General features: G+C 35.4%; 1 protein-coding gene across 4 annotated transcripts in view; it reads right to left on the bottom strand.

The window, feature by feature from the left end:
* The window catches only part of INTS6 (integrator complex subunit 6), a 90,657-nt gene that overhangs the window by 47,717 nt on the left and 18,002 nt on the right, over positions 1-24,938 (bottom strand). For 3 of the 4 annotated variants that reach the window (XM_040622510.1, XM_040622516.1, XM_040622520.1), the window contains one exon: positions 20,580-20,669. In XM_040622510.1, the coding sequence (XP_040478444.1) occupies positions 20,580-20,669 (90 nt within the window). Of the gene's footprint in view, positions 1-10,839; positions 10,965-20,579; positions 20,670-24,938 lie in introns of those variants that run through there. The other variant, XM_040622523.1, reaches the window with a different exon arrangement.

The following is a 24,938-nucleotide window of genomic DNA, read 5'->3' as shown; positions in this document are numbered from 1 at the left end:
TTGACTTTTCGCAAATTAACTTATAGATTCAATGTAATTCCAATCAAAATCGCAACAGGTGGGGCATCTGGCTAGCTCAGTCAGTAGAGCATGTGACTCTTGATCTTAGGGTCGTAAATTCAAGCTCCTCGTTAGGCTTGAAGCTTACTTAAACAAAACTGCTGCAGGCTCTCTTGTAAAAAATTATCAAGCTAATTCTAAAATGTTATGGCTAAACGAACTCAAAAGTCCTAGGACAGACAAAACAATTTTGGAAAAGAACAAGTTGGAGACTTAAACTGACTGACTTCAAGACTTATAAAACTAATAGACTAGACAGTGCTGTACTGGTAAAAGACAGACATAGAAATCAACAAAACAGAACAGAAAGTTCAGAAATAGACACAAGCAGCCAACTGACCTTCAATAAAGATGCCACAGCAATGCAATGAGGAAAGGATTATCTTTTTAACAAATAGTACTGGTAAGATTAGTTAATGATGTGTGAAAAAAATGAATCTTAATACTTTCCTCCCATGAGACATAAAAATTCTAATGAATCATGACCCTAAAAGTAAGAGCTCACACTATAAAACTCCTTGAAGAAAATAAAGGAGAAAAATCTTAGTAACATTGGGTTAGGCAAAAATTTCTGAAACAGGATACAGAAAGCACAACTATAAAAGAAAAAAAATTAATTTAAAGCATTTGCTCTTCAAAACACACTGTAAAGAAGGAAAAGACAAACCGCAGACTGAGAGGAAATATTTGAAAGACGTACCCAATAAAGAACTTGTAGCCAGAATATGTAAAAGATTCTTAAAACTCAGTAATAACAAGACAATACAATAAAAAATGGGCAACAGATGAGAACACTCACTTCACCAAAGAAGACATACAGACAGCATATAAATACATGAAAAGATGTTCAACACCATTAGTCATTAGGGAATACAAACTAAAACCAAAATGAGATACCACCACACACCCACTATGCTGTCTAAAATTTAAAAGACTGAAAAAATTCAAGTGTTGGAAGGATGTAGAGCAACTAGAACTCTCATATATTCCTGGTGGGAATGTGAAACTAGTAGAGTCACCCTAGTAAACAGTTTAGCAGTTTCTCATAAAGTTGGATATACACTTATAATATCACCCACCAACTGCACTCCTATGTATACGCCCAAGAGAAATGAAAACTCATGTCCACAAAAGGACCTGTCTGCCAATGTCCACAGTGACTCTATTCATGATGGTCAAAAAAAAAATGGAAAAAACCTAAATGTTCTATCTGGTGACAGGATAAGCAAGCTGTAGGATAGCTGTACACTGGAATATTATCCAACAACTAAAAGGAACAAAAAGCACTAAGCTAAGTGAAAAAAGCCAGACACAACAGACTACACACTCTAAGAATCCATTTATATGACATTCTAGAAAAGGCAAAACTTGATATAGACACAGTGACAGAAGACCAGCTGTTTCCAGATGATGATAGAAATTAACTGCAAAGGGGCACAGCACAAGAAAATTTTTTGGAGTGATATATTTTATATCATGATTGTGCTTTTGACATGATGTTTATTTACTTTTGTCAAAACTCATCAAGTTTCATACTTGAAAGTACTATATTTTATTGTATATACATTATGGCTAAACAAAAAGGACAATAAAAACAACAAAGGAAATATAAGCCAATACAATTTGAATACCATATCTTCAGTGGCAAAAGAAAAAAAAAAGGAAAGAAAGAAAAGGTTCTAAAATACATATGCAATTTAGCTGCAGTCTGGTGCCTTATAATATACCCTGTTTCCTCCTTTCTAAGAGTCTCTCTCTAAAGACCCAGGGGAGAATACTCATTCTCTGTCTTTTCCATGGAACAGAAAAGATGTGTGCACATGTGCATTCCTGTGCGTGCACACACACACGCAACTCCTATGGGAGTACTAGACTTATCTCTTAGGTCAACAATCTAACTATGTAACCTGTTCTCTCCCACTTAAGACAACATAAAAAAAAACTGGAAGCATCAGAGTATCTTCACTATAAGGAATACTTCAGGTACTTTAAACTCTTATTAACAGTAAGTTACTGGGCACACATTTCATAAAATGGCTGAGAACTGGATCCAAGCAGACCACAGTATAAGCACATTCATTCTTTAATTCACTCTTTCAATAAAAATTTATGAAGAATTAATGCTGTCAGTGAATGGATAAGTGATAAAAATCTGCAGAGAATTAAAAGTTATTGATTTTAAAGAAATTAGGTCAATTAGTAGTTCCTAAGCTATAGCAGAGCTAGTGATAACACTTATGAACTAACTGCAGAAAAATAATATATGTATGTAATCAAATGCTCAATTTTGTGGTATTTATAAATGCTGTAAAAATTCATTCATAGGGGGGGCGCCTACGTGGCTCAGTCGTTAAGCGTCTGCCTCCAGCTCGGGTCATGATTGCAGGTCCTGGGATCGAGCCCCGCATCACGCTCCCTGCTCAGCGGGAAGCCTGCTTCTCCCTCCCCCACTCCCCCTGCTTGTATTCCCTCTCTCACTGTTTCTCTATGTCAAATAAATAAAATCTTAAAAAAAAAAAAATTCATTCATGGTACGAGTATCAACTGAATGACTATTCTCTGCCAGGGCTTCCTTTCTTTTTTTAAAGGTCAAAACAAATCCTATGCTCCAGTCTTAACTAATGGAGATCACACTTCCTGGCTAGTCTCTTGTCCTGATACTTGTGCAAAAACTTCTATATCCCATTAAAATCCCATCTTTCCTGAAGGCACCAGTGCTTCATGAGCAAGTCTTCTCTGATCCCTACAAGAATTAGAAGTTTCTCCTTTTTGTAATGTGATAAAGAATAATAAAAACAGCAAAATTTCTTAAGCACTTATTATCTCATGTAATCATTACAATAACCACGAGATATAGTTATTATTATCCCCATTTTAGATTTGAGAAAACTAAGCCTTCGAACAAGAGATAATTAGGTCACATCTCTAATTAGCTGCAAAGCCAGGAATCAAACTTAGGTCTTCATAACGTAGACACATTCTTTAACCGGTACATTTTAAATACCTACCTTAAATTTTAATTGGAAATGTAAAGTGTGAATTCATGACATATTTTCTCTTTCAGGAAAAAAATATATTTCGTAACTCTGTCCACTGAAAAGTTCTCAAAACAGTGATGAACTCAATAGCCCACCTCTAAAACCCAGTTATATCTCCATATACATATACCATTTCCTAATACACAGACCTGATATGGGTAGAAATGCACAAGATAAACTTAGGTCTGGGGTAGAAATGCACAAGATAAACTTACAACAAGTGGTCATATTAGAAAGTGGTTTCCAAAATATTTAAAATAATATTAATTTCTTTACATTTTATTTCAGTAACTGCTCACTGCTTCTTACAATCTAATCTCTCTTCTTGCTAATCAAAACCCCCAAATTTTAGCTAGACACATGGCCACCCAAAGGTTACATTTCCCCCTCTGCCTCACAGTAAGTGTGGTCAAGTTCTGGTTGATGGACTCCGACTGGAGCTGCCATATACGAGTTTTAGGTCATGCTCACCCCTATCAGGCGGCTGCCTGCCCTCCACGTTCTTTACTCCTTCCCACAGGCTGAAATTCAGTTGTAGTGTTGAACTAGGTAGAGTGCATTGTAAAACCAGTATCAACCATTCAGATAAAAGCAAAGACAAGGTGACAAAGTACAAGGAACCTGGGCCCAGGCAACAGTTTGGGGCAGAACCACCCTACTTCCCAGACCACGAACCAATTCTGTTACTGTGTGAGAGAAAAAGCTTTCCATCTTTTTAAGTCACTATTACTTCTGTCCAATTACAGCAGCTGAACCAATACCCTAAAAAATAAACTTGCCAGAAGATTTTCAGAATCCTTGAAGGTTCAACTAGATGCTCATCAAGTTGTTTTGCTGTGCTGCAGAAAATATGCATTCAAAAAGGCACTATCTGTGCATTAAAGGCAGGGAAGCACACAATCTAAATCAAACTAATTCTAAATGCCTTTGTGATTTAAGAAATCAGAAGCGGGCGCCTCCAGGATCAAGTCCCCACTCTAGTCCCAATTACTCAGATTTGCTTAAATAATGTAGATGGACAAAAGTTTCAAATAAAATGTTAACATTTTTGGTGAAACTGAGTATTTCTTAAATCTCCTTTCTCAAATGTAACACAGCCTGAATTCTTCCTCAGAACAAACAACAACAACAACAACCCCACATAACTAGGATCAGGCCCTTAGATTCATTTCAGTTTCCTCCTTACCAGTAAATGTAAGAATAGTTCTAAGACTCAAGATTTAATCCTTCAACTTCCTTTCTCTCCCTAAGGTTTTATCCTTCAACAATCATAATCCTCAATTATTTTTCTGATTATTTCCAAGAACAGTTTAAAATCCTGAAATACCAAAACTGAAATTATCTGGTTGAGAAAAGGTATATGAAAGAAAGCTACTTATCCTAGCATTTGCTGCTTGGGATTAAAGAACCAAGGCCCTCTGGTGCACTGGGTGTTATACACAACTAATGAATCATCGAGCCTTACATCGAAAACCGGGGATGTACTGTATGGTGACTAACATAATATAATAAAAAATCATTATTTAAAAAAAAAAAAAAAAAAGAACCAAGGCCCTCTGTTACAGCATCTTCAGATTTCTTCCTAATATGAGAGTTTTGTTAAAAAGGAAAGGTTTACTAAATGCCACTAAATTGGTCATTTTAAAATGATTAATTTTATGTTATATGAGTTTCACCTTAATAAAACAATATACAAACCTTAACAAAAGCCAAGCCCTTTACCAATCCTGTTAAGGAAAACTCCAAGAAAGAACAACAAAGACAAAGATGGAAGTAGGGCAGAAAAGATAAATAATTAAGAATGGCAATGATAATGGTGATAACAACGGATACTTTCAGAAGTCAGAATAGAGACACAGATGGGGGAAAAAAACTGTTAAAGAAATAACTTAAAGGGTGGGAATTTCCAAATTGAAGGGCCTGCCAGGAGGCCATCACAACATCAAGTGGAAGTGAGAGAAGTTAACAAGTAACGGAATGAATATAAACTGGGTAAGAGTGATAAGAAGCCCTAGAAATAAAGAGAAGAAAATGCAACTAAATGCCCAAAAGCTTTACAGAAGGTAGCACTGACCAGTGTCATAACAAATACTGAGTAGGTTCTAGGAAGGGAAAGGTGGGAAGAGATAGAAAGCATCCCAGAATTAAGGAACAGGCCCCGGTATAAGTAAGAGTGTGATGGACTTGACGGGGACACTTTGTTGTTGGTGAAGCACTCAGTTGCAGTGGAAATCAAATAAACCATGGGAAAAGTTGGGATGAAATCATAAAGGGTCTCTGATGCCCAGTAAGGGGAGTATAGATATCCCAAGGGAGGAAATAAAGGCAAACGAAGAATGCCTAAGCGGCATCAAAACTCAATGAGAAAAGATAAAGGCAGGTGGGAGTGGATAAAATGGGTGAAGGGGGTCAACAGGTACAAACTTACAGTTATAAAATAAAGAAAGAAGTTATGGGGATGCCATGGCAGAATGGTGACTGCTGTTAAAACTGTATTGCATATTTGAAAGTTGCTAAGAGAGTAGATCTTAAAACTTCTCATCACAGGAAGAAAAATTTTCTGTGTAGTAATCGATGTTAACTAGACTTTATTGCAGGGATCATTACATAATACATACAAAATATCAAATGATTATGTTGTACATCCAAAACTAATATGTCAGTTATATCTCAATAAAATATATACATGCCCCCCCCCAGAGCAGCAGTGCTCTAACAGTTTATACTGTAACACCATTTGCATGCCTAACAATTACGGAGGACCCTAAAGAGCTTTTGTTTATGTGGGTTATGTCTATCTACTGATGCTTACCATATCAAAAATTAAAAGAAAGTTAAAAGATAATGGCTAACAAAACAAATTTTGGAAATCTATATACGCTGATGGATGACACTGTGGAGGTAAATGAAATTGCCTAAAAGGAGAATGGCAAATATAAAGGCAAAAAAAAAAACCAAAAAACTAAGATAAACCAGTAACAAGGTTAAGTTGGGGACAGTCCTAAAGCAAGATCAAGGATTAAATGGAACCAAAAGCCAAATGAAAGCAAGGAGAGTGTAAACCAGGAAGCTCCTTTTAAGAAAGAGTGTTTGNNCAATAATGTCGGCAAAATCTCACGAAAGAGAAAAATTAAAAAACCAATGACTGAATCTGGAAGATGATTAAGTCATTAGTGACCTTATTAAGAATGGCACAATCAGCAGCTAGACTGTAATAAATTAAGGAATAAAAAAGGAGGTAGGGAAGTCAAGGAGAATCAGAAATAATTTCTAAATTTGCTATGAAAGGAATAAGGAAACTTAAGAAAGTCACTAGAGAGAGAAATAGGGTATGTGAGGGTAAAGATATGAGTTTTTCCATTTTTTCATTTTTTTGGAATGGCTGAACCAGGCAAGCAGAGTTACACAACCATCATCACTAATTTCAGAACATTTCCATCACCCAAAAGAGAAACCCCATTCGCATTAGCATCAACTCTAATCCTCAACCCCTAGCAACCACTGTATGTTTCTGTTTCCATGGATTTACCTATTTTGAGGATTTCATATGAATGGAATCATGCAGTGACTAGCCCTTTGTATCTGGCTTATTACACTTCGCATGTTTTTCAAGCTTCAGCCATGTTATAGTGTGTGTCAGAACTTCATTCCCTTTTAAGGCTAAATAACATTCCATTGTGTGATATACCACATTTTGTTCATCCATTCATCAGCTTCTACTTTTTAGTTATTATAAATAATGCTGGTAAGACATTTTATGTAGATATATTATCATTTCTGTTGGGTACATACCGAGAAGTGGAATTTGGGTGTCACTGCATAACAACTCTGTGTTCAACTTCTTGAAGAACCGCCAGACTATTTCCATAGTAGCTGCATCACCTTACATTCCCACCAGTAATGTATGAGGGTTCTAGTTTCTCTACATTCCTACCAACATTTGTTATTATCCATCTTTTTTTATTAAAACCACTAGAGTAGATATGAAGTGGTATCCCATTGTGGTTTTGATTTGCATTTCCCTATTGACTCATGATGGTAAACATCTTTTCATGTGCTTACAGGGCATTTGCATGTCTTTAAAGAATTATCATTTCAAACCCATTGCCTATATTTTAATTGGGTTGTCTTTTTCATTTTTGTGTTTTAACAGTTCTTTTTATATTCTGGATACTAGGCCCTTCTGAGATATAGGATTTACAAATATTTTCTCCTATTCTGTTAAGTCTTTTCTTGATAGTATCCTTCCAATCGCAAATGTTTTTAATTTTGATGAAGTAAAATTTTTCTAATTTTTCTTTGGATGTGTTTCTACTGTCAAATCTAAGAAACCACCGCCTAATCCAAAGCCATGAGGATTTAGTCTGTATGTTTTCTTCCAAGAGTTTCAGCTCTCACATTTACATTGCCCATTTTTATCTCATTTCTGTACATGGTCAGGTAAGAGTCCAACTTCACTCTCCTGCATAAGGATATTTAGTTGTCCAGTACCACTTGTCGAAAACATTCCTTCCCCATTAAATTCTTGGCTCCCTTGTTGAAAATCAAGTGACCATAAATGTATGGGTTTATTTCTGAACTCTCAATTTATCCATTGATCCAGATGTCTATCCTTACGCAGTACAGTACAGTTTTTTGTTTTGTTTTTAAATCCCACACTAGAGTGTGAGAAGCAATAAACTTGGAGTAAAAAGAAAAAAACCAACAGACTAGTTCCAGCCATGCCTCTCAATTGAGAATCAGCTATACTAAGACTCATTTCCCTCACTCTAACAGAATTGGGAATTAAGTGAGATGTGAAATTACCTTGAAACAATAAAAAGTAACAAAATTAAGTCTTATTTATTATTTATCTTCTTAATGACTACATTCAACCTTATAAATTATTTTGGCAGCCAAGAATAAAAGAAAGTAACACAGTAAGAATCTGCTTCTAAGAAATAGTGCCTAGCATATAGTAAGCCCTCAATAAATTACTGTAATTAACCATTTTCCAATTGCTTTGTATTCTTTTCATTCATTCTCAATAACTATTAAGATTGTGGAAAACCAACTGATAAATTAAAATTATTATACTTCAGGTTCTTTCTTTAGCAATTATTTCCTTGGGGAAAAAAAAATCAAGTACATGTCCCTTAGGCTATTTCTAGTTTTTTAATATGATTATCCAATACAAGCATTTAAGACGGTTCGCCTCATGACATTGAATAAGGAAAGGAAAATTAAGAAATTATTTAGCTCAAAGCAAATTCTATAAAATTTAGTAATAATCTGATTTATTTAGTTGGTAATTCTTACAGTTTCTTAGTTACAATGTATATCCTTTATATCCTTTAAATTAAAAAATAAAAACAAAAACGTTTTTTGGTTGTAGTAGCAAAATCTGTTCAGAGAAAAGAGCAACTAAATTACTCAGCAGTCAACAATAGGAAAATAATTTCTTTCACAAAGTTTTACTCCAATAAATTTCAATAGTGAGGTCTAATTTTTTAATAACTGTATTGAAAAATAATTACCTACCATAAAATTCACCCATTTTAAAAGTGCCCAATTTAATTATTTTTAATAAATTTACAGAGTTGTACAACCATCACCACCATTCAGTCTTAGAACATTTCCAAACCTCAGAAAGATCCCTTGTGCCCATTTACAGTCAGTGCCCAGTCCACCCCAGGCAACCACCAATCTACTTTACGGATGATCCATAAAAATGGAATCATAAAATACATGGTCTTTTGCATCTAGCATAATGTTTTGGAGGTTCATTCATGTTATAGCATGTCAGTAGTCCATTTCCTTTTCTTGCTAAATAGTATTCCAAGTTTCTTTATTTTTATATCTGGTATTAAATGACCCACAAACAATTTTATCCTCTTTCACGAGGTTAAAAAAAAAAAAAGTTGCCAAAATTACCTACTTCTTGTATATTTCCCTACTGTCGCTACTGTCTTTCTAAAATCCAAATCTGATTACCTTCTCCTATACTGAAAGCTCTTCAATGGTTACTACCATCAACCTCTAAGACAGTCTACATCCTGTCTATGTCCCGGCAGGGCATACACAAGGGGCCATGCCATCCGTCCAGTCTCATCTCCTCCTCCTTTACTGAACACTCAGCCAACTATCTGTACTGAGGTGCATATGGATCCCCCCCTCTCTCTTCTATCACTTTTATGCCTTTGCACTCACCTATTTCCCAACCTGAATTAATCTTTCGGAGTCCAACTTGAGACATTTCTTAGCACCAGTCTTACTTTCTCAGCAGCTTCTGCTGTGATCATTTTACTTCTTATACCACACCATAACTTTTTAACTCTATCTTACCCAACTCATGCTTCCAGCACCCAACCTTCTGTCTGAACATCCCTGGTGTTCAAGAAGTATTTGTTCAATTACACTGAATACATTCTGACCACTAGCGTTCTTCTGCTCACTTCATTAAGGAAGATCAACTGCACTCTAAAACTCATGGCAAGAAGGACCTGAAAGTAGTCTAATACAATTCAAGGTCTAGGGCACTGGTCTATAAAATAGGGTGTACTTCAGGGGTCAGCAAACTATGGGCCCAGCAGCCAAATCCAGCCCTTGGCTTGTTCTGGTAAATAAAATTTTATTGACGACAGCCACACTCATCCATTTAACATTGTCCATGCTTCTGCCCTACAGCAGTGGAACGGAGTAGCTCTAACTGACCAGGTGAGCTGAAAAGCCTACAATATTTACTACCTGGCCCTTTAAGTCTGCAAACCCCTAGTATACGTCATGATGTGACAGAAGAAAGTTATCAGAACTTCCTTTGTTTAAGTTTTTTCATCTCATCTTTTAAAATTTTATTTTTGTACATGTGTTCTAATATTAATATACAGGTATATGTGTGTGTATGTAAGTATACATATATAATATCTAAACAGAAAAATGAACAAAAATTGGGAATAGTGCATGCCCATATTACATTTTTTTTTTAATACAGGAGACTCAACAAAAAAAAACAAAAACAAAACCTATTAAGTCTTAGGACAAATTTTAGAATTTACTTGAGAATTTGGCAACCAAGGTTATTATGTGAACAACTGGGTTCTGTAAAGTGCTTCAAAGCACAGAGAAAGAAGCCTAGAATTAAGCTTTTTTCCAAAACAAAATGCTCAAAACATCTCTAAAAAGTCTTTTTACTGAGCTAAAAATGTTATTCAAATAATGCAACAGTGCTAATATTCTTCAAGTTGAATGCAATAAAATATGAGCTATATAAATAAACTGCTTCAAAGGTGGTTGTATCTTTTAAAAAAATTATTTTAACAGACAAATCAAATGCAAATCTGTCCTTCAGAATCCTGAAGCCCAATTGCCTGATAAACAATCAATACATGATAAATATATAAACTAAGAGAAAACCTCACTAATTTTTTTTTTAACCCATCTGTATTTATAATGCAATTCTGTAACCAAAATGTTCCTTGGCTATGAAAGTAGGCTATTTCCCTTTAAGACAACAGATCCTAATCTACAGTTCTGAAGGGCCCAGGAAATACCAAATTCCTCCCCTTACAGAGCTTAAGGTTAAGAGGTTATTAGTTTCTAATAACTCAAAAGTTGGGGTCTGATCATCATCATCAACAAATCTATAAACTAATTTACCAATTGAACCTGGATTTATCAGGTTAGAGTTATCATTCTATGTTGAATCATATTCTCCAACAAATAGTCACAGCCCCCAGAGAGAACTACACTCTACTCTGCTCACCTTTAAGGCTTTCTCTGAGGCCTTCCGAGATGACTAGCATCAGACTTTTGAGGAAGGCTAGCCATTAGACAAGGCTTTTCCCCACGATCTGACTGCTTGAAGTGACATCCAGGATCAGGTCGATCCTGTATCCAGGAATCATGACCCTCCCTGAGGCACCAGTCATCATGAGACAGTCAGTGCACTTTGGCACTTCTTGAAAACCACTGGGCTGCTCCTTTAGCTGAAAGGAAAAAAAACATCAAAACCACAACAAACAAAACAAAGGGGGAAAAATCAGTAATTCAATCTGAAAAGACAGAGCGTGGGGAAAAATACACCAAAACAGCCTTGTCTAGATCAAAATGTAGCCTCGCCTTGATGTAAAGATCATAGTTCCAGTCACTGCACAAAGTGTATTCCTATTACACAAATCTAAAAAATTTAAATCTATTTTATTACATCTGAAGAGAACAATTGAAAATGGAAGTTTATTAAAAAAAAAACTATTTATGGAATACAGCTAAATAAGTATAATGAAGGTATTTATAAAAGACTAGCAGCCTATGTAGTATGTGAACATGCCTCACCAGGAGACCAAGTACTCAACTTTTCATGCTCTCAAATTATAATCTGACTTAGAGAGGCATTAAAATATAACAGGCTGACTAAACAGAGTTTAACTGGCAGAAAACTGCTAATACAGTTAAAGCAGATCTACAACTATTCTTAAATTACCTACTAATGAACAGAAAAGAAACTGGGCTTGCGTCCTCCTTAACTGACCTGACACTAGTACAGACTGTCCCCCCACACACAATGCTCTTGTTCTAGCATTCTGAATTTCAATGTTCATGTTTACTTGAAATGAACAATTTTAAATGTTCACATCACTATGGCCTTAAATTTAAAAACTTGAAGACCTAATAAATAATATGATGACTTAAGGCTTATTTATTTAATCTGCTTCAAAATAAAAACTCTACCAACATCCAGAGATAAAATTCTGCTTATTTCTATTTTTAAGTACAAAATACTTTTCCTAGGACATAATGTTAAATGCAAGAAAAAGTCTTTGAGCTATTGTTTTAAAAGTTGGCTCATAATTCCTTTAAAACACCAGTACCCTAAAAATGATACTTTATCAAAGAATTATTTTATATTTCTTTCTACTATGTACCCAATATCCCCATTTCAGTTAAAACTACCAACATCTACATAGATCTCAAGTTGGAAACTTTGAAATACGACTAAACTATCTTTCTCTTTTTTTTTACTCGTTTGAGAATATGATTAAAGCTACAAACCTCCATCCCCCAGAAGAATGTGCATAATTGCACAAATGGGCAATGTCTAGATTCAGTTTTCAGGGAATTCACAGAACTTCCTCTGAAGCTCAAGCCTAGACCTTGGTTCAGAACCCCTGTCGAACACGGCTTTTTTTTTTCTCCCACCTTACCATCTCTGAAGACTGCTTCGTTAGCATACCTATCAAATCTCTCACATTTCTGCCTTTCTGCTCAGCACCAGCTTAGTCTTAGACATCCCATGTTTTTCCTGGATTATTCCATGAAGTTTGTGAATTCTTCTCAGTTTACCATCCTTCAACCTATTTTTCTTTCCACCCTTGCTTGCACAGTAAGCTTACTAATGCAAATCTGATCATGTGACTTGCCTGATTACCAAGCACCTCCAATCCCTCCTCTGCAAATGTTAACAGAATGATGTCCACTCTCCTTTGGGTGGTTATCTTTGGCCTCTACCTACATTTCAAGCAATCACCCCCCCCCCCGCCTACGCTTTCCATACTCCACTCATATATAGTCTCCCCATACACTGCTTTTATGACTTCCTACCTTTGTACACTATTCCCTTCTCCTAAAATGTCATGGCTCAATTTCTTATTCATCTCTCAAAACTTATCTCCCCTGGTTATGCTCTCTCAAAAGCTTCTATTTATTTCTGCCATGAGATTTATCTCGTGTATACAAATACTTACTTACTTGCCTATCTTCAAATACGTTTTCTGGGGGCAAGGGCCTTGCTTAATTTCATCTTTGGTGTCCCCAGTACCTAAAACATAGTAGTACTAAATATAAATGTATGGTGTGCCATTATTCTTGTACACAACCAAAGTTACTATGCTTCACCAAAAAAAAAAAAAAAAAAAATTGGTGAATTAATCTAAAATATACTTTAAGAATTCAAAATCAAAACAATTCATTATAGAAGGGTATTTCAGCAGGAACTCTCTAGAAAGCAAAAATTAAGTGTAACTATCACCAATTCTTTATAAATTGCCCTCATCTGGGTCAAGTATATTGTGTTTGTGTGTGTGTGTGTTGGTGTGTAAATATATATTAAATTTTTTTTAAATACTACTACTTATGGACATCCAAACTAGGAATTAAGCACAATAAGGGGGTGCCTGGGTGGCCCAGTCAGTTAAGCATCCGACTCCTGATTTTGCCTCAGGTCATGATCTCAGGGTTTTGAGATCCAGCCCCGTGTTGGGCTCTGCGCTGGGCACGTTTCTCTCTCCCTCTCTCCACCCACTCCCACCACCCACTCTCTCTCAATCCCTCTCTCCCTCTCTTTCGAAAAAAAAAAAAAAAGGCACAATAAGGATAATAGAATACTATGCTGTCTTTTGGATAAAAACTCCTTAAGCCAAGGATAACAAGCACATGACAAATAATATAAATTACTCCCCTTTTCTTACCCTCTCCTCCTCTACCTCATCTTATACTCAGAGCCAAAAAGTCCTCCTCAATTCAGCATACCATACAAACAGTAAATACAGACTGACTGTGGTTGGCACAGAAGTTAGTATTTCAGGGCTATCCAATAATCAATTCTAAGCCACATCAAACACAATAGTCACAGAAGACCTACTGCATATTCCTTGGAAACCCATTCCCAAGTTTGACAATTTCAAAAGGTTGTTTTATCTTGCACAAAATTTCCTGGCATTGAAAGTCAAAATGGTTGTTTTGCTACAGTTGTACATTTTCAAATGTATATTTTATAGTTTAAAAATATATATTTTTACAGTTACATTGTGTTCTAAAACTATGGTTTTCAATCTGTGTTATCAGAATCAACTGGGACATTTTCAAAAACACAGATTCCCAGGTCCCTGTCCAGATCAACTGAATCCCAGAATTAGAACAGAATTCCAGAATTAAAACTGAGCCATATATATTTTATAAAACACCCAAGGTGATTTTGATGCAGCCATTTGAAAACTAATGTTCTAAACATCATAGCAGTCTATATACGGAAGAGCTACAATCAGAAGAGTAATAGAAACATCTCTAAATAAAATTTTCCTTACATGTATAGTGTCTCTGATTGCTTATTGGTTCTGACAGGCTAATAAAGGAAGGGTGAAATTGCTTCAGCCTCTGAATAAAAACTACTTCGATATATCTTATCACAGAATTCTAGATAATAGATTAGTTATTGTAGCCACACAGCTTCATTAAAGAGTGGTCAGCCAGCATTTTTTAAAAATTATTCTACTGCAGTGCTTGGCGAGAGGCAATCCTTAAAGAGTTTTTCTTTCCACATGACCTTGAAAAAAGATATATTCAATAAGAGTATTGCAACTGTGTTGCTGAAATTCACTACAGGTTATTAAATTGAAACATTTCATCAACTTCTTTATTGTAACTTACATATTTTCAATATACTAATAATTGCAGATATATACATTTCTACAGCACACCAGGAATAATAAATCCAGGTGTTGAGAGAACAGGGCCCCAAGAATGGGTATAAAAAAGAAAACGCAAATGATCTGCAACCAACAAATTCTTATTAAATGTTTTGAAAAGTTGAATTGACAGAAACTAACATATAGAGTAGTGTTGTACATATGTACAGAACATTTTAACCACAGGGGCGCCTGGGTGGCACAGCGGTTAAACGTCTGCCTTAGGCTCAGGGCGTGATCCCGGTGTTAGGGGATTGAGCCCCACATCAGGCTCTTCTGCTATGAGCCTGCTTCTTCCTCTCCCACTCCCCCTGCTTGTGTACCCTCTCTTCACTGGCTGTCTCTATCTCTGTTGAATAAATAAATAAAATCTTAAAAAAAAAAAAACATTTTAACCACAAATTAAAACAGGAGCTAATTTTGACATTGCTACTGAGTGCCTGGTAATATCAACATAAAAAGGCAACACTGCTAAGGGATAAACATGACAACTCAAACATGCATTTACACACAGATCTGTTTGATACATTCTACCATACTACGATGACATTCCTCAAAATTCCTTAGAGGTCTTTTTAAAAAAGAAAAAAAGAAAAAGTTGCTCCAAAATTCCAAGTGTACTGGGGAAAAAAACAACTGTTTTAAATATGTATTTAAAAGTCTCAAGTGACATTAATTAAAATAGTTTTGACAGCTTCTGACACATATTTTTAATGACTTTACTAAAACAAAAACATTTTATGGAGGGAGAGGTGAGGTTCTGAATTATTTCAGGTACTAGAAACAGAACTCAAAAAAATCTGCATTGCCTTGATCATACAGATTGCAAAGAGTTAAACATAAACTACAATTATAGGCCCTACAGATCATTCTTATAAAAGGTAAAACCATTTACGTTGCAAAGAATGATCCAGAAAAATCGCTAATACCAATCCACATCTCAAAGACTGATGTGAATTCTGCATCAACTTTTGAGAACTGACAAGTTGAAAAATAAGACCCTAATCTGTAGCCACTTGAACACATAGCCGAGATTACTCAGACATTTTCTTCCTACAAACACATGCCCTTTCTGAGCATTTGCCAAGAAATTATAAAGTAGTTGTCCTAATGTGTCTTAAAAGGCTGGGAAAGCTCACAATAAGGCAAAACTTTTAATGTCAAAAGCCAACACTTTATTTTTTATTGCAAATATCTTCTCTGAAATGTTAGCCTCCAGGGCAATCATAACACTGATAAAGAGATGCAGAAACATTCTTCAGCATATAGAAATCTCAATATTTGAAAGATAATACTACTATTAGCGCTTTCAAGGAAGAGAAAAATAACTGCTACACTATCCTGGAATGTCATTCATCGCCAAGAAGGTACTGGCAGGGTATCTTCTGGCTACTTTGTTGAGCAATATAGTTAGCCATGTGTTCCTGGAATCATAGTAAGAATAGTTTTCCATTGCAAAACAGTGCTAGATAGGACCTTTGCAGAGAATTAAAACCAGAAAAAAAATGTTTCAATAACTCTAATTACAATTTTGTAATTCTACCAAACCATCTGATACATCAGTATGATAACATGATGAATGGTACTGTGAGTAATTGGCCACAGTGTGCTTATCAACATCAAGGACTACTACCATAAGGGTAAGCAATATAATTTTCTTGTGTATCAGAATTCAAAGTTCCATCTAACTCACTCCTCAAATATGAAAATATTGCAAACAACCAGTTTTATCGAATAGCTACATTTAAAAAGAAAAAAAGAGGCAAAAAATACACACATACTCTTCCAACACAGCAGTCACCAAAAGTCCTAGAGAGTTATCCAAAAATACAACACTAGAAACAAACTCATGACACCTCAGATAATCGCCTGAACTTTCATTAAATGAAGCCAAAAACGATAATTAAAGTCATGAAATAAAGGAAAAAAGGTGATATACAGCTCAAGATTTTCGCCTACAATACAAAGCTGTTACTCTCCTACCTCCTAACACACTGCTAAGTGATGAGCTGTCAGAGGAAATGGTATTCCTACCTTATTTTGACAAATAAGTTATAAGAAATTGGGTCATTTTGTCCTGAACAAACTTAGCCAGGTCAAAAGACAATATGGCACCAAGTTTTTCCATGAACTATTTTCTAGGCTCAAAGCAATTTTATACCAGGCTTCTTTATAAATTTCACAGATACAGGCTAAAAGCCACATCCTAATACTAAATCATCCACAAGTCCTTGAATTTAATCAAAATTAAAATGACCATAAAAATTCACATTACAGTGGATTTGACACATACACAAAACAGGTAATATTAACCCTCCCCTCCCTCTTCAGTGCTCCCATACACTTAGTATATATCTCTATTTTATCATTTATAAAACCATTTAATAGGCAATCTCCCTGTTAAGACTGTGAACTTAAGAACCAGAAATCTACCCTATTCATCTTTGTTATCCTCACTGACTAGAAATGAATGCCCTGGTCATAACAGTCAGTCAATGAACACTGAGTGAACAAGAACATAATACCTACATTACAATTGTATAGAAAGTTGAAGTAGACAAACAGGAAATCAGGTAAATAGAAGATAAATTTTAAGACAACAAAAAAACAGAATCAAATATAGAGAGGCATGAGATACAACTGGAAAAAAGCACTGGTCTGGAGGTGCTGGGATGTCTTTGGAATTTACATCAATTCTAATCCAGATTTTGTAAATAAAAAATGCTGTAACCTTGAGCAAATCACTTTCCTCCCCGGGTTCTCAATATCCTCATTTGTAAAATAAAAAGTTAAGACTATGTGAGTTCTATGTTGCCTTATGCACCATAAGGATGATTTTAAAGAAACAGCACCAACAGATCAGATATAATACCCCATGTGAGATAGTATAACTCTTAAGCAAAGGATATCATTTAGGTAGGATGCACAGTTCCATAAATATTAGTAACAGGTCACATCAATAGCAGCCAGGGCCAATAAAAAATTATACACATACAAATCTAATGTGGAAATCACTGATACATTCATTCATTCAATAAATCTAAAAAAGAATCAAGTTTTGCCAAAGGCAAAGGTTAAGAAATCTGAAGAGAGAGACAAAATGCAAAACTGTTTGTTATTCCCTAGAAATTATGACAACATAGATCATACGCAGCATGCATGTGCATACACACATACACACATACATACATACAAGAGCACAACAAAAGGCATCTTTACGCTTTTTATGATCTGAAAGGCTCCTTAAAATGAATCACATAATTTAATTATTTGGGCTACAATAGACCAACATTTCCCAGTATTTTGGCAAAAAGTAAGCTTCAGCTATATGCACATATGGGGTACATTCTCTCTGCCCCACAAGAGAAGTCCTGTTGGGACATTAAAAACGAAATATGCAAAGGATCAAAGACATTCTTAACCCTGAAAACCAAACAACTCACAGACCTTCCAACTATATTACCATAATAAACCTTTACCTTAAAACAAATGAATCTTCCACCTCAGAAAATACTAATTTTCATCTTGATGACTACCGGACTCAATACAGTAATATCTATAATCAGTATTTTTTAATATAAGCACTGTTCTTAATATTTGCTAACTATCATAGAAGACAAAAGAGAACTAAAAGATTACGATGCTTTCCCCAAGAAAATCCCAATCTTACTTGCAAGGTAGTTATAGGTTACTGTAAGCACACAGTCCCACTTCTGCAGTATCCCTCCCAAAAACCTGGGAAGAAAGGTGAACAATTCCAATATCCACTGATATTTCAAAATATGTTTAAAAGTTAAAGGAGTTCCTACAAGACAAATATTACAAACAAAACAGATCCAGATATATGGGAACAAAATATATTGTACCCCAAAGGGCATTTCTACAAAGGCAGCAAGACAAAGCACCCTGAATGAATAATCTCACATGTAGGAATATTTCGCAACAAAAAATAGAATACTTTTTCAGTCATCATAACTACAAATCAGGATCATTAAGGATAAAACAAAACAAACCACCAAAAGACTTCATTTATACAAAATAAAGTTGAAGAAATTAATTATTATGTGTTCTATTAATAATACCTTATCAATACCTCAATCTTCCTGTCAAATTTTTCAAAAGGGAGGTAAAGTGGGAAAAATCAACTTCAAAGTTTCAAATTTAAACTTAAGCAACGTTTCTCCTGCTTGTTCATATATATAATTAATGTCTATCTGTTCCTGATAGTGGCAGGACATAATTGGCTATACACGTCAACCCAGTTCAAGAAAGCCCAGAAAACCCTTAGGTTCAGCTATGTAGCATTCCAATGCTACTAATTATATAGACTATAAATTCGATTACATAGAACATAATTATTTAATTATGAATTTTAATCTACCTAAATTTTTCAGCTCTATCTCCATGAATTAAACCCTAAATTGCCTTTAATATCAACTGCTCAAACAAAAAATTCTGGTTCTCTTCCAACAAATCAAGATCCAGTAATGACAACACTACTGGCTCCATTGCTTCATGATAAAACAACACTATACTCATTTTTCTACAGCCTAGCAAGCACTTTGACACACATTATTTCTTTCCAGGCTTCCAACAACCCTATGAGGTAAGGCAAGCATTACCATTTTATTTCATGGATAAGGAAAGAGATTTGGAGAAGTTAGGTAACTGGTACAAAGTTCAATGCTAGAAAGGAGGTGAACAAAGACCAGAACCCACATGTCCTGACTCCATGTCCAAGTGACATTCCACATCACACAAATGAAAGTCTAAAGATCACTGAACTTAAAAACTATAATTTTCCTACTTAATCAAACCCTTTGTAAATACAAGAATTAAGATAATAAAGCAAATGCAAACAGTAAAAAGGGGAGTCTAAACCAACCATCTATACAAACATTTTGAAAAACAAATACAGTTGATCCTTCAACAACTTGAGTTTGAACTGCACAATATACTCAGGTCCACTTACATGCAGATTTTTTTAAATCGAGTATAGTACTATAAATGTATTTTCTTTTCCTTATTTTCCTAACAACTTTTCTCTAGCTTACTTATTATAAGAATACAGTATATAAGGCATAGAACATACAAAATATGTATTAATCAACTGTTTATGCTATTGGTAAAGCTTCCCATCAACAGCAGACTGAGTAGTTAAGTTTTGGGATAGTCAAAAGCTATACACAAGTTTTCAACTGCAACTGCACCCCCCCCAAGAGTTCAAGGGTCAACTGCATAAGGCTCAAGAGCAGTTCAAATACTACAGTTAAAAGAGTTAAAATCAATCTATTATATTCACCCTATCACACCACACACAACCAACTCTGCATAATGCATGCTAGCAAAGAATAGGTGGGGTTAGCTAGATATCATTTATTATAATGATTTGAATAAAAATGTGTAAAAACCATCACTTTTCCTAGTCTTAACCTTCTCTCGGCTTTGCTCTAGTCTAGCCTAGGAGTCTCCACAGTAGAGTGACAATCCACTGAAATATGGGAATTATTAGAGCACTGTGACCATTTTTTCAACCTGAAAATAAGATTTCCTTTTCACTAAACAATACACTATATGAACTGACACTATCACCCTCACATAAACTCAAAAATACAATTGGAAATTGGGGATAGGCCCACATTTTTTTCACAGAAGGGATTCCTATTCAAGAAAATCTGGAGGGGCGCCTGGATGGCTCAGTCTTTAAACATCTGCCTTCGGCTCAGGTCACAATCCCAGCGTCCTGGAATCGAGCCCCACATCAGGCTCCTTGCTCGGTAAGGAGCCTGCTTCTCCCTCTCCAACTCCCCCCTGCTTGTGTTCCCTCTCTGTCTCTCGCTGTCAAATAAATAAATAAAACCTTAAAAAAAAAAATCTGGAGATCATTGCTACAGAGAAGTAGGTAAGTCCTAGAAGATAGGTGACTCTCAACTGCATCAAATAATCAAATCTGCTTAAGGTGTTTAATATCCTACAGTACATATACAAGTAACAACTTTTCACCTGCAACTGCATAATCTATGCTGATAGGACTATAACTTACCTCATCCTGGACTCCACTGGTAGTAGTCAGCTTGCTCCCATCAGTAATTGTAATAATTATTGCTGGCTCCAAGAAAAAAGGGTTTCGTCCCTAAAGTCAAAAAACACATTAATCATATTAAGGTCTAGACATCAGCTCAATTTTTCTGAGTAAAAAATCAATTTTTAGACCACTGTACATATCCACCTCTCTTGTCAAGTTTTATGCATAGTATATACTTTTTGTACATTAAAAAAAGTTTCTTACACTAAACGGAAGTTAACCTTAAAGGAAAATTAGGTAGAGGAAAAGAGAGATTTTTCACTTCTTTCTACATTTTTGTATTGCTTTAATCTTTATGATGAGCATTTATATTTATGTAACTAACTAAAAATACTTAATTTTTTAATAGGGACCCTACAGTTCAATTCTAATAATTTGACATATTGAGATATGAAAAATTAAAACAGACAATATTTTTTCTAAGAAACTTCTTAGAAGAGAAAGGCAAAATAGTAGATGAACATTAGAAGGAAATATAATTTATGCTTGTAATCAAAGTGTCTAACCAAGTGACTGGATACGTGGATGGAAGAGCTCTAAAATCAGTCCCATGGGAACACTAGGGCTACTCGGAGCTTAGCAAAATTTAATGAGTCCAACTTGAAAAATTAAAAAGGATGGTTACTTAAACTGCTTGGCAAAAGAAGGTACAAAAACAACAGTAGCAAAGGCAATGGAAGATAGTGTCATAAAACTCTAACTGCTCTATATGTAGGGTCAAATAATTTCAGTATCTTCCATTCAAATCTCCAGGCAAGTTACCCTGAGTACTACGGTCAATTCTAGCGGACACATTTTGTGAGGGAATCAGATAAACTTAAGCTTATCTTTACATATAAATGGCTCTCATTTAAGATATTAAGCATATTCATTAAGCACATTTAAGACAAAATTATGAACGAACGAAAGAAGTTCAACAGGGTAAACCTTGTGTTTGAAATCAAAGGTATCAAACTCTCTGCTACTAACACTGTTCAAAAAAGGACAAAATGAAGTTTTACTTGATATGATGTAGAACAGCATATGACAAATTTTAATGTGCATATGAATCACTTGGCAATCTTGATAAAATGCAGGTTGTAATTCTGCAGGTCGGGGTTGAAGACTAAGGTTCCACATTTCTCACAAGATTGCAGTCTAGGAGATGCTAATGTCCACAGACCATATTTGGAATAGCAAGGATGTGGAAAGGTTATATGCACGTAACGCTCTATGGTTCAATAAACTTCCCTTACATTTATATAACTCTTAATCACTAGCATATTACAGCACATACTTTGTTTATTGCATTTACAAACACTTCTCACGTACACTATGATTACAACTAATCTTCATAAAGTGGGAGGGGAGATTTGGTAGTTGAAAACTTCTTGATCAAGTTACACAACTCATAGGTGGCATATACATTTTTCAAACTGGTGTCCAGGAGATAACAATTCCAGATGGAGAAAACGTCCTCTGGTCAAATTAAAATATGTTGGATATAACCTCTAAATTTCAAATGCATAGTAGCATCCAAATGTTACAGAAGACTTGCAGGGGAAAAAAAACCACCCATGAATTTACCTTCCCTCCTTCTCTACAACATTCATGGTAAATGGAACACATTTTGGGAAACATTACACTATACTGTCACACCATTCACCTCCAAGAGAAGACTTCTACGCAGGTCTTCTCATGGATCTAAAGACGGGCAATGTTCATTCTTGCCTCTGAGCTTTGACTGGCTCCCCTCAAATAGAATGTCTTTCCTTTTCGCTGCCCATAACCCATCCAATTTCTAATCCTTCTGCAAGGTCCAATTTAAGTCCTCTTCTTTTTCCACGAAGGCTTCCCTGATTAGCCTGCCCTTAAATAATTAGTTCTTCCTCATCAAATTCTAATAGTGGCAATTTTCAGACTCAATAAAAATATAGACACAATATTTCTTCAAATAAAGTTGGATTTGGAGTGGTTTCATGGAGTACATTTTGTTTTGTTTTGTTTTTAAAGATTTTATTTATTCGACAGAGACAGCCAGTGAGAGAGGGAACACAAGCAGGGGGAGTGGGAGAGGAAGAAGCAGGCGCATAGTGGAGGAGCCTGATGTGGGGCTCGATCCCGTAACGCGAGGATCACGCCCTGAGCCGAAGGCAGACGCTCAACCGCTGTGCCACCCAGGCGCCCCCATGGAGTACATTTTGAATACTACTGCCTATAGCAATTATCCTCTCTCCTTCTCAAATTATTTTTAATTTAATATAACACCTTGCAAAACAATATGAATATACTCAACACTACTGAATACACTCAAAAATGGTTAAGATGGTAAATTGTTAATGTGTTTTTACTACGGTTCTTTAAAAATACACCATTCTTGTATTGTTTGCTATGATTTCATGTGTTTGAATCAACTGAAGGCAAGGGTCATGTTATATTTCTTCCTCGGCACTGAGCACAAAATATTTAAGCACTGGGAACTTAAATACTCACTGATTCACCAACTGTAGTTTAATACAAACCTACCCAAGTTCACGGAACCATTTAGAATTACTCAAACTCTAACAAGCTTCAAAAGAAATATACATGTCTCATCTTTACTTCAATATAAATACCTTCTCTAACTTACAATTTGCTCATGAATTTACTAGGATACAAGGACATACTACCTGCCTTCTATATCTGTCTTGCCATCCACTGTCCATTTATTCATGTTTGTCGTTCAAATATTTACTGAGTGGCTACCATACATTAGGCATTGTGTTAGGTGCATGATACATAATCTCCAATCTCACAAATAATAAATGTACATTTAACAAAATCTTTCTTCCGGTCTCTACAAATACCACTGTAGATCAAAAACTGGCAAAGGGAGATAAAAGACCAAGATGTGCTCGTATCTTCAGTATTATTGTACCTTGCTTCCACCCTTGAGCTAAAACTGCTTTGTATGACTTGCTGCCTTTCAAAAACCAATCAGTCAATCTTTTAAAGCCACCACAACATGGACCAAATACTTTCAACAGTGTTTCTGTATCACCTCTACATTTTAACCTAACTCAAATTGTCTTCCATATTTTCTGAATGAAAGTACGACATCCATCAATTCTTATTCCTATGTAAGCACATTGAGAATTATCCTCTGGAGGCCAGAAAATTAGTCATATCTATAATTAAAGAACAATGACCTGTGATGTATTAAGAATCTTATGGACGGGGACGCCTGGGTGGCCTGGTAGGTTAAGCGTCTGTCTGCCTTTGGCTCAGGTCAGGATCCCAGGGTCCTGGGATGGAGCCCCACATAGGGCTCCCTGCTCAGTGGGAAGTCTGCTTCTCCCTCTCCCTCTGCCTCTGCCTGCCATTTTCCCTGCTCCCCGCACACACACTCTCTTCTGTCAAAAAAAAAAAAAAAAACTTTATGATGATGTCCATCCGAAAACTAATATGTACTTTCTTAAAGACTGTAATATCTAAAAATCAACTTAAAATGAATTAAAATTTAGCCAAGTCTCTCAGGTATTAAAATTTAAGCTAAATTTGAACATCAAAATAAAAGTTACTTTTTCCCTGACAACAAGCTTTTAGTTGAAACTTTACTGGAGTCATACACATAATACTTTCCACAGAGGCTAGGCCTGAAATTATGAGAATAATAACGTACTTGATAATAACAATAAAGCAGTTTTGTTATCTCATTTAACCCTAAAAACTTGGTAAGGTAACATATTCACTGAGATTAAATAATATAATCCAAAGTCACCTAGCTGGTAACTGGCACAGCCAGAACCTTATTCCAACTCTAAATATCATCATCTGAAAGTCCTGTTGGTAGCAATTAAATTCTCTTGGATACAATTCTACACCAACCTGGATTGTGCTGTATTCACCCAATAATGAATGGTGTTACAAAAGGTCTGGTTTTATTTAATATATTCTATCTGCAGCAAAATTAACTACAGGAGAACTATCCCTTTCCTTAGTTTCCTGTTATTTTGCAATTCCTTACCCACCAATTTTTCTATACATAAATCAATACACCTCCCCCCAAACAAAAACACACCGAAACAAAATGCAATATGTATCAACATCTACTTTTGAAAACTAAATAATTTCAGCCAACTTTCAAAGAACATATATACAAAAGCAAGATAAAACAGCATTAAGTTCTTTAATGGCTTTAAATTTTGGAAAATTCAGATAGAGATCAAAGGTAGAGAAAAGTAAAGAAAAATATGACCACCCTCATTTACCTATGTAATTATTTAACCCTACCATGCCTAAGATCCCTTCCTCTCTGACAGGAGTTTAGTGAAGAATCACACTAAGAAAAGCAACAGG

Source organism: Ursus maritimus, unplaced genomic scaffold, assembly GCF_017311325.1.
Source record: "Ursus maritimus isolate PB19 unplaced genomic scaffold, ASM1731132v1 scaffold_10, whole genome shotgun sequence".
NCBI lineage: Eukaryota > Metazoa > Chordata > Mammalia > Carnivora > Ursidae > Ursus > Ursus maritimus.
The sequence above is the reverse complement of the archived record's forward strand: the minus strand, read 5'-3'. Positions and strand labels throughout refer to the sequence as shown.